This window comes from Aplysia californica, unplaced genomic scaffold, assembly GCF_000002075.1.
Source record: "Aplysia californica isolate F4 #8 unplaced genomic scaffold, AplCal3.0 scaffold00485, whole genome shotgun sequence".
Taxonomy (NCBI): Eukaryota; Metazoa; Mollusca; class Gastropoda; order Aplysiida; family Aplysiidae; genus Aplysia; species Aplysia californica.
In genome coordinates this window covers 495,927-506,912 of record NW_004797755.1, presented here as the reverse complement: position 1 = coordinate 506,912, position 10,986 = coordinate 495,927, and the positions used below count along the sequence as shown (strand labels likewise).

The following is a 10,986-nucleotide window of genomic DNA, read 5'->3' as shown; positions in this document are numbered from 1 at the left end:
CTTTTTAGAACTCTTGTGTTTTTATTTTCCAATACTAACATTTTCTGCAAAGTTGACTTTCCTCCCATACTTCACTTAATTTTTGTTTTCATTCTCATATTTGCTCTCTCTCTCTCTCTCTCTCTCTTTTACAAATAATTTTTGTTTGAGTCTCAGCTAAATAGTCACAACTTGTCTAGACACGATTACCTAAATACTTCTAAAAGTATAGTTGTATTTTTGTCTTTACTTATTACCCCCAGCGTATGTTACCAATAGCATTCGGTATCGAGGTATTGGTATCGATACCTTGAAAAAGTACTGGGTATCGACATCGATACCTAAATTGTGGTATCGGCCCATCACTACTGCCTGACTGTCCCTGGGCTAGAGGTGGGCAAAATCCAGATAAATATCCGGATAATCGGGTAATCATCAATTTGACATTATCCGAATTCAGACTCTTAAACTCTTTTTCCTGACCCGTTTGCAGAAGTGAGTCCTCCCATTTGTTGAAATGATGCTAACCCGTTTGTCAAAGTGGTTCTTAATCCATTTGCCGAACCGGTTCATAACACATTATTTACCAAAGAGGTGCACTAACATATTATCCGGATTTTGCTAGAGCGACTCATTGCCCAGCCCTACCCTGGGCTGCCTGGCTGGATTCTTCAACTTCGGGGCGGGGTCAAAATATACTACAAGGGAAATCACTCTTATTGTTCCTACAAGATAGATAATTATAAGACTAGCTCCCCTTGCCCAAGGTGGGTAACTCTGTCAAAAAGTGTTTCTTGATTCTTGTTTTCGTTTTCACCTCCTTGGTTTTTCAATTTGACAAATTTTTTAAGCTCTCTTCTAACTCTGGCCGATGTATGTGTGTGGTGAATTCCTACATATTGGACATTGTTAGGCTATTATTAACCAGGTAAGCCTACTAAATCTAGATCTAGATCTAGAATCTAGATTCTAGATCTAAATACAACAATCATAATTATCTAGATATCTAGAATATAGATCTAGACTCTAGTCTACTCTAGATCTAGATCTAATCTAGAATAGATCTAGATATATATCTATATCTATATCTAGATCTAGATCTATATCATATATCTATATATCTATATCTATATAGATCTAGATCTAGATATATAGATCTAGATTCTAGATCTAGATCTAGAATCTAGATTAGATCTATAGATATAGATATATAGATCTTCTAGATCTAGATCTAGATCTATTCTATTAATACTATACTATTATTCTAGATCTAGATCTAGATCTAGATTTTAGATATAGAATCTAGATTAGATCTAGATTCTATATTAGAATGTAGAAGATCTAGAAATCTAGATCTAGATCTAGATCTAGATATAGATCTAGATTAGATCCAGATCTACAATCTAGATCTAGATCTAGATCTAGATTCTAGATCTAGATCTATATTTTCTAGATCTAATCTAGATTTAGATCTAGAATCTAGATTCTAGATCTAGATCTAGATAGAGAGCTCTAAAGACTAATCTATGTAGCTATTCATTGTGTGAGCGGTAGATCTAGATCTACATCTAGATTTATAGATCTAGATCTACATCTAGATCTAGGTCTAGATCTAGATATCTAAATCTAGATCTAGATCTATGTCTTTTTACCGAAGGCCGTCCATATTCGGACTCGGGTCCGAATAACATTTTGAAATATTTGATTGTTTTTAACTGAGATAGACATGCTTTGGACCAATCGGGGGGGTTCCAGGGGGGCCTGCCCCACTGGGGTAAAAGAAAATCTGGGGGGTTACAGGGGGGCATGCCCCCCTGTTTTTACCCATAATTTGATATTTTACAGTTAGATTTGAAATTGTCTTGAAAATAATTGCTTTGCGACAGTTTTAGTGGCTTTATGTGTGATCTGCAGCAAACAGAACAGCAGTTTGACCCCTGAAACAGTGCATCTGTGTGCGGGAATGAAAGTCAAAATTTACCAAAATTTCTTATTCGGACTAGAATGCAAATGCAAAATAGGTTACTGCCAAGGTCGAGCTCTTGTTTTCTCGCTGTACCTTTTGAACCAGGCGCGGTTCGTCCATTGAGCACGGTCGTGCAGTGACGCCCAAAATTTTAATGTTCTATTACGTAAAACACCTACAATAACAAAATAAAAAGACGCCAGAAACAAACACTAGATCTAGCCAAATATTATATCAAAATACGTTTCTCACTGGCGCCGTAACTGTCATTTCTGTGTCTATAGCACCGTAAAACATCTACTATGCCATGCCAAAGTTCATGCGCTGTATCTGTGCATAGCAGGATATTCAACAGTGGAAACCTGACCTATAAATCGCTCTTTGGGATAACCCAAGCAATGACGACACTCGTAGCGAGTTTGGCGGTACATTAAAATATTAATAAGACGGCACATCTCAAATGCGCTCCTGCCGAATAGTGCCGAAACATAGCCCACAGTAGGCAATCTAAAAATAAATGCGATAGACTGTGCACTATTCTATGCCAAAATTATGTCAGCCCTGGAGCAATCCAGCGGAGTGCTCAAGTGAATTGTGATTGATTCATTGTCTTGCCACTATTTTAAGTGACTCTGTGACCGTGAACCTGAGGGAGGTGAACGTGACACATTTAAGTCATCATCCTATGGGTTGTGCTTTTGAACGGTTTTGTAGTGGAGTGGTGAAAGGTATTACTTGAATGTTCAGTTCTAAAGCAGGATGAATGAAATTGACGTTTAGCTAACAAACAGATTTAGTTCTAGAAGTCAAAGCCACAAGTAAAAAGAATGAAAATAGAATCACAAGGTTCTCCCTCACCAAACCAAAGATCCTAAAATTATACACCATCTCGTTTACTATGCCCATGACTATCTTCAACCTAAGATAGCTTAATTGTGCACGCCCACTTTTTAAACCCACGAGCCGCCCCTGTTTTGAACGCATAATTTTCAAATGAAGTATAGTCCGAGAACGTTGCCCCAACCGCAACTGAAGTATCTGAATATTCAAATTCAGACATTTAAAAATCTCTAGCTCTAGAAATTGACTTCGATACACAAAAAATCTTCTTCCCAGTCATCCCAGAATGGCATTATAATGAAAGATGACGCCTAGATCTCACTAATAACCCCAAAATTTTGAGAACGGAAACCGTTAGGAGAAATAATGATCTAGTTTATTTTCCCGAGCCTTCGGAGAAATACAGTGGAACTCGGATTCTACGAGGTCGCCGGGCCTGACCTAAAATCTCGTTGAATCCGAGTGTTCATTATAGCAAACACGAGGTTTTGTGTAGATAATTTTATAGGCACTGAGCAAGTAATGTATAAACAGAAGTCACAAGTAGTGCCTGAAATGCCTGCAAAGCTGTGAAAAAAAAGACCGATTCGTTCAAATGCACACGCCTATGCCATCTCACTTGTTTACCGAAAAATTATAGCTGTGTAGAGCCTAGCTTATGGCAACTTTTGATTCCATAGACCAGCGCACAATTCATTACGTGGTCTACGTCAAGATTAGCTTATTATTTTAATAATGATCTTTTGCCGAGGGGAAAAAAAGACTGTGTATCTTCGATGTTCAACGCTCGGACCGCTAGTGCCCTCCCCCCTCCCCAACACGCTTACACAGCCACACATGATGTGCAGGCCGCCCATCCGACCCCGACACACGCTAGAGTAGACATGTGTGTGTCAACAACGCTTGTGTTGGTATGAAAAAAGACCACTGATTGGTCTCATGCAATCGGCTAAGTGAACAATGGTTCACGATGCAGGAACAATGGATGGTTTCTGGGAATAGATAAAGTTCGTTCTGGGAGAAAAATGATGAGCGAAGCCACGTCTGCGGGGGCTGTTCGCCCTGGAAGCGACCTCGTTGAATCCGAGCTCGCTGATGTAAGTGCTTGTTGAATCCGGGTTATTTTTATTGATTTTAAAGAAGAAAAAAAACCGGGGAATCTATCTCGTCTCGTTGAATCCGAGCTCGTTGAATACGAGTTCCACTGTAGTCACTTCCTTTTTTAAATTTCATTATTTTGACGAGTCCCTGATTTCATAACGATAATGCCTCACAATAGTTAATACGCTCATGTTTCTTTTTATTCAAGAAATAAGAAATGCTCAAGAGTGTGGTAGATCTAAATCTGGATCTAGATCTAGTCCCAAACAAGTTTTAAATGGTTCTTAGGTTGTCCTGAAACCACTGTCCGAGAATGAAATGGAAAGAACAACAAAAAATTCCTAACAAAATGAAAGATTTGATTTTTTTATTTTGGTATAACTTTAACATTTAGAGTCTTTCATAAGTTTTGTGGTAAAATACTGTTTATAGCTATTGTAATGCAGTTATTTAAATAACATGGTATGAGTGTAGGCCAAGGAGCTCTTTATAGTAAGTAATTATAAGCTAAGGGCAGTCCAGTGCATGCGAAGGTCATGCAGTTGATCTTAACAGAAGTGGATTAAAAAAATCAATTTGTCAAAACCCCAAATCTGTTAAATATTTTATCTATCAACTATGAATCCAAATGCATGTTGTTGTCATGGCATAGGGGGAATCTTTCATATAAAATTTTGACCAAATTTCAATTGGTATGTACCTGAAATTCGCATCGTGTCACAAATTTTGTACCTTATATAATGAAAAGATTTGTGCTGCTGATTTTGCCATGTGTATGTGCTACTCAGACTGCATTTTAAAAATATTTTGTCTACAGCTCGGAGCAGTAAAAATGCCGCGGAAAGGTGTACAGTATGTGCAAAATGAGGAGCCGTCATTCATTAGACAGTTCAAGGAGAAAGTAGGTCACAAAGATGGACCTGATGTCAACACAAAAGTATGTAATTTTGTCTCAGAATGTACTAGAGTACAAGGGTTGTGATGGAGAGTGAATGTTTAGTTTAGTTTTAGCAAGAGTTTCAATTTATGGCACATGCAACACAATAAGGTTAGATAAATAAGTTCAGAAGATTAGAGGCAAGAGAGTAACAAATAAAAACAAAAAAGGAGGAGAGAAAAGGACAAACATTTCACGGGCAGTATTGCATACAGACATAAGTCATTTTTGGCGGCCTCTGAGATACATCTGTATGCAATACTACCCGCTATTTGATACATGTACTAGTATTAAGAATACCTGATGTATTTAAAAGAATCTGTTTATGGTACCAACTAGAGTTGCCTTCGTTTAACATGAAGCTGTTTAACTGGTTGTTCCTGTTACCACAGGAGAATTTCAACTCTGCGGGTTTATTTTTTCTTTCTTAATTTTATGCATGTATTCATTACAACTTCCTTGAACACAAAACCTCCTTAACACAAAGAAATTTTTTGTCCCATGAAGTTCATGTTATCATCGTTGAACTGTGATATGGATTTGGGAAATTTGAACACTGTATGATATGAACAATTTCACTGTTTTGTGTAGTTTTTTTCCCTCCTTTTTGCATTTTCCTGTATTTGGTAAAGCTGTTGATTCTACTGTCTTGTACTAGTTTAGCAAATTGGTTTTCCTTTACTCATTAACATGACATGAATGTAATTGTCCGACATTTGATGCATGTTTCCACCTATGGACTGATGTTTTTGTAAAGTGTTTTACGGCACTCGCAACTGCATAGGTCATATGAGCACGCGGGACACACCTAATATTTTCAGTTGGTAGGAAATTTTGAATTTTGCCCGGGTGGCGGCAGAAGCCTACTCTTATCGACCTATGGACTGAATGAATTTTCTTTTGAAGTTACATTCATCTGTTAGCAGAGTCAAAAGTTCAGTTTGTCTACTTAAAACTATGGACAAGTACAGTCAGACCTGCTCTAATGGCCACCTGTCCAAACAATTATCTGTAGAAATGCCACTGATGCACTTATACAAGGAGTCAAACACTTTTCTCCTTGGTAGTGGGTGACCATTTTGGACAATTTTGACTTGTTAATCGCGGCTGAATCATCTGCAAATCTTGGAGTACAAAGTTTCTAAGAACTGTTAAATTCTAATAAATATGTGGTTATTGGGATGCTGTGGCCTTCCCTTTTCAATCTTTCTCAGTTCTGCATTAAGAAATAACTGTTACTTTTCATGCTATGTGCTTTGGTTCTCAGATTAATTAAGCAATTATGTCATATTTTGAAGCTATTTTCATTTATTTTCAATTTTCCATATAGTAATGTTCTTCTGTGCAATATTTTCCAGCGTCAAATTCCAAATTTCAGTGATGATGAGGATGAAGAAAATGTTGAAGAGAAAGAGGATGAAAAGCCTATGGTCGTTGTTCTGAAAGAGGGGGATCTTACAGCTGAGGAAGCAACATCTGAACTAAAACAAATAGATGAAGGTGAGCCTTGTGATTAATTGTTAACATGTGTGTGACCATGATGTAGCCTTAAAATGAAAACTTAAACATTTTAACAGCAGGTTCAGACATTTTATTTTATGTACCCTATTGCAGAAAAGGGCACATATTTTTTTCCGACTAGATATCACAGAACTTATACTTTTGCTGCTGGTATATATTTCTTAATAGCCCTTTATGCCCTCTGCTCCTGAGCCCACAGAATCTATGCTAAATTTACATAACTGCTAAAGGGTAAAGGTAGGGCATGCTCTGGTGTATGTGCTCACGTCCTAAGGGTTCACATATTTGCCTTGGGCATTTATCATAACTGTGCCTAACAGACTCAATTTCTTCTGTAAGTGTAGCCACAACCCCATACCTTATACTGAAGGTAATTTTCAATTGGGCTTGACTCTTTAAAGTTTTGGGTCAGTTGTCCGTGAAGGTCATTGTGTGTGAAATTTTCTTTTATATTGATATACAACAAAGAACAAAGATTACAAAATTAAAATATATAAGAAATCGCCTAAAGATCTTGAAGACATATTGTATAGATGTCTTCCAGATTAAGTGGAACTTGGATACAATGAAATTGCTTGGCCTGACCTTGAATTTCATTGGACTGAGTGTTCATTGGAAGCAATGTGAACTTTTTTGTGATATAATAGCAGGTACCTAAAAGAGCTCAATGATATGCAGATTTATGACCATGTAGTCATTGTGTTCGCAGCATTTTCACTATTTCTCACTTCATCACAGAACTGCCAAATACTTTGATAAAATTTGAGCTCTCCCAATTTTTAAAATTGTTCGTCAAAGAACCCTGATTAGATTAGCATAAAATCATATTTATTTTTAGAATTCCGTTTCCGTCCACTTATGATAAATGATGTGGAACCCCCCCCGCACATTTTTAGGTGTAATGGCGTGTGTTTTAGCCTAATTTATTGTAAATGACCTGATAGTACACATTTTTCTTTGAGTTTATTTGTGTGTGTTTGCTATACATGATTATATTTTACACTGTGGGTTTGCTACTTAATCTTAATCTATTGGGATTTTAAAACCTCAGTTTTTCCCCCAAAACTCCTATTTTTTGGAGGCATATTTAGGAAAACTCCTACTTTTGTCATGGAGTGGTTGGCTGGTCTATTGACATGGTGTTCTCCAAAGTTATTGTTATCTTTGTTATTGTTATAATTCGGGATATATATATTGATAAAAGTAATAATAATGATAATAATAATACATGTAATACATGTATCACAAAAAAATTATCTAAACTAATAATAATAACATAATTTTATTTATATTAGCACTATATCTAGTAGACCCCAGAACTCAGAAACATTCTTGATTTCCCAGCAAGCATATAGCGAAAGCTGCGGACTGCTCAATCGCTAAAAAACTGACAAGATCTTTCACTTTTATTGTCTATAGCTGGGTGTGCAATCCCACCGGGGTGAAGTGAGGGAAATTCATATTAAATGCCTTTCTCAAGGACACAACATCGGGTTTCTGATGGGATTCAAATCCACAGCTCTACGATTGAGAGTCTGAGCACCTAACCACTAGGCCACCGACACCATATACATATATACATATACATGTATATATATATATATATGCATATGTATATGAAATGAAAGGTCATTCTTTCTTTTACTCAACCATATGCAGCTCTAGGAGATTTGTTGGGATGAGAGGTAGTATCCTATATCAAGGGAGTTTTATGGTCCCTGTACTGGTACGAAATTATTTCTCATATATGTATTATATATATGTCTATTAAACAATAAATTATACTATGTGTTCCAGGGCCCGCTCGTCTAGATGAGAAGATCACATTCAAGAAACCAGTCAAAAGAACGAAAGAGGCAGCACAAGATGATGAGGAAGAGGGGAAGACAGAGGACATTAAGAAGAAGAAGCCGTCTAAAGATTCTAAAAAGAAAAAAGAAAACAAATCATTGTTGTCATTTGGTGATGATGAGGAAGAAGATGATTGAATTTTGTGTGTGTGTGTCTGATATAGTTGAAGATGAAGTGTGTGCATTGCATCTTAAGCATAAGGCATCATTGTTTTTTTTCTTCTGTGAATAGGTTGTATGTTTTGTGTGTGTGTGAGAGTGTATGTGTGTGTGTGAATGCATGTGTGTTGTGTGTGTGTGTGTTTTTCTGTTGTGTGTGTGTGTGTGTGTGGTTGTGAATGTGTGTGTGTGTGTGGGGGGGGGGGGGGGGGTTCTAGAGAGTGAGAAGACGGTACTCTTGAGGGGACACATTGAAATGATTTCATAGTTTGTACTGCTAGGCTTTTGTAAAAAAAAAATTTGAGTTTCTTTTGGAATGAGCTTGGTAAATTAACCTAAACATCAAAATTATGGGAAATTACCACTTTTCTTTCCTTGTAAATGGCAAGACTGAAATTTTATGTAGGCTCTGTTTGGTTTAAAGGGAGGAGTAAAAAAGTTCTCTTTAGAAGAATGTCAGGGGTTTCCTTGTATTTTTTGTTATATTTTTATGTGGTAAGTAATATCAAATAGCCTAACTGAAGTAAGCCATCACATGAATACCTTGCAGTTCATGCTAAATTTCTCCGAAAGGAAAGGATTGGTGTTTTCCAAATGTATTTGATATCATTGTCCTCTTGAAGTAATAAAATGAATTCATAAGATTAAGATTTTTATAAGTGTGTATTTCGTTTCTTGATGTATTACCTAATTACCTGTATTACCTGTCCTGGGCGACAGTGTCATTGCACACCAACAGGTCCATAATTTCTCAGTTCCTCTCAGCACCAAAGCCCGCAAGGTATCCATACTGATTGTTCCGGTGGCTGTTTGATTATGGCGACATCTTTCCTTTCCGGATAATTGTTCCTTTCTTCCTTCTACCCTTTCTATCCCCATTTCCGGCGTCCTGATGATTGTGTGGTGTTCTGCTCTCTCCCTGTCTTCCTCATCCCGCAACTTTTCTCCAGGGTCTTCAACACTTCTCTTTTGTCAAATTTCACCTCACCATCAACCACCGCACTGCCCGCCAGCCTATCAGCCTCCTCATTACCCTTCACTCCAGAGTGCCCAGGAGAGAATATCCACGTGATGGCTCTAAGCGATGAGTGTTGTATTGGGTTCTTCCATTCACTCGGAAGCAGCCCTTTTTCAACCCTTTGCAGGATGCTCTGGGAGTCTGTGACAATAATGAGATGGGTAGTTCATGGTCTTGTATTTTGAAGCCAGCCAAGCGCTCTTGTTCTGTTACGGCCTCAATCTCCATTTCATGCGTGAAGTTGTTCTTTCTATGCCCCCTAACATGCTATGAACCTGTTTATTCCCACTGTACACTACAAAACCCCGCCCACCTCTCTCACCTCTCCTGACCTATCCATCCATGTAGATCACTAGGTCCTCTGGCTTAGAATGCTCCTAAATTAACTGTCGTATGTCATTGTCGTTAATGACAATGACAGCAGCACATTTCCGTCTTTCACGACCCACAGTGATATGAACGCTGGCCAGGCTTCTGCAATAGTGGCTCAATTGGAACCATTTCTTTCCACTGCATATTTCATCGATGCCACTAACTTTGCTCAAGGAGTCTTCATCTTCTGCTATCCATGAGCTGCCCCGTTTGATCCTATTTCCTTTGATGTTGCTTAGGTTGTCATGCAAAGGGTGCCTCGGGTCTCCCAAAACATTCATTTCAAGTACAGTTTTGCCTGTGTCACCGTATGCCTCACTCTGAATACTCTGATGCAGGCAAGGTCAGGGATGTATCTCATACAGACATGGGTGTCCTTTGTGCAACCTAAGGCTGCCTTCATAGCTGCATTCTGTACTCTCTCCAACCTGCCTATCTGAGTCTTGGACAGGGAGAGGATGCCCGGACCATATTCTATGACTGACTGAACATTAGGAGAAAATGAACTCTGTTTAATTCCCGCTGAAGCCAAGGTCTTCACTACATTGATTAATGCCCTTCTGAGTTCTGTCAATATAGTTTTCGGAAAGAAAGTGTCCTTTCCAGAGTGATTCCCAGGTACTTCAACTCATGCTGTCTGTCTATGAGAAAGTGGTCAAACACAATTGGAGGGGTAGGGTCTTTCACAATACGGTTGTTGAGTGAGCACCAGATGACCTGTGCTTTGTCTGGATAGATGACCGCATTGTATTCCTTACACCAATCTGCGACCTTGCCCATCCTGTCCTGTAGCATCCGTCCAACCGTTAGCCTATCACGACCTTGTTCGCAGACTTACACCATCACATCATCTGCAAAAGTTCGGATTCTTCCTGCTCCACTGTTTCTTGCATGTAGCTTCTTTGAATACTGCATCATGTGCTGAGGCGAAGACAATTTTCAAGACAAAGAGTTATTTTGAGGAACATGCTGTCTGTGAAATATGACCATGAATTGACATCATGGAAAACTCATGGAATTTTGGGAAATTGGCACAAGACAACTGTGTCTTTTGGGTTTCTTATGGTGAGGACGATTTTTGTTCTGTGCTCTTTAACGCCTTTTGGTAGATCCTAATACACGAAGTGAGAATTAAGCACACGCGGTGAAGAGAGGGAGTCCACGATGATGTCTGGGATAGCGTGAGTCATTCCACCTAGCCCTTTTCCATAATTGGTGAGCTTCGATTTCTCGTTGGCCAACA

The 10,986-nt window shown here is 38.4% G+C and overlaps 1 protein-coding gene across 1 annotated transcript; it reads left to right on the top strand.

Annotated features, from left to right (window-relative positions):
• Positions 1 to 762: 762 nt before the first annotated feature.
• On the top strand, positions 763 to 8,391 carry LOC101849790 (uncharacterized protein KIAA1143 homolog). Its single transcript, XM_005105677.3, has 4 exons — positions 763 to 907; positions 4,704 to 4,823; positions 6,182 to 6,323; positions 8,142 to 8,391. The coding sequence occupies exons 2-4, from the start codon at positions 4,719 to 4,721 to the stop codon at positions 8,330 to 8,332; spliced, it is 438 nt and encodes a 145-aa protein (XP_005105734.1). The 5' UTR covers positions 763 to 907; positions 4,704 to 4,718; the 3' UTR covers positions 8,333 to 8,391.
• The last annotated feature ends 2,595 nt before the right edge of the window (positions 8,392 to 10,986 follow it).

Bases quoted from the DNA above. Each gene is read 5' to 3' on its own strand.
- LOC101849790 (XM_005105677.3), top strand. From the start codon at position 4,719: ATGCCGCGGAAAGGTGTACAGTATGTGCAAAATGAGGAGCCGTCATTC. The intron at 4,824-6,181 runs GTATGTAATTTT...AATATTTTCCAG, and splicing joins GACCTGATGTCAACACAAAA to CGTCAAATTCCAAATTTCAG. The intron at 6,324-8,141 runs GTGAGCCTTGTG...TATGTGTTCCAG, and splicing joins ACTAAAACAAATAGATGAAG to GGCCCGCTCGTCTAGATGAG.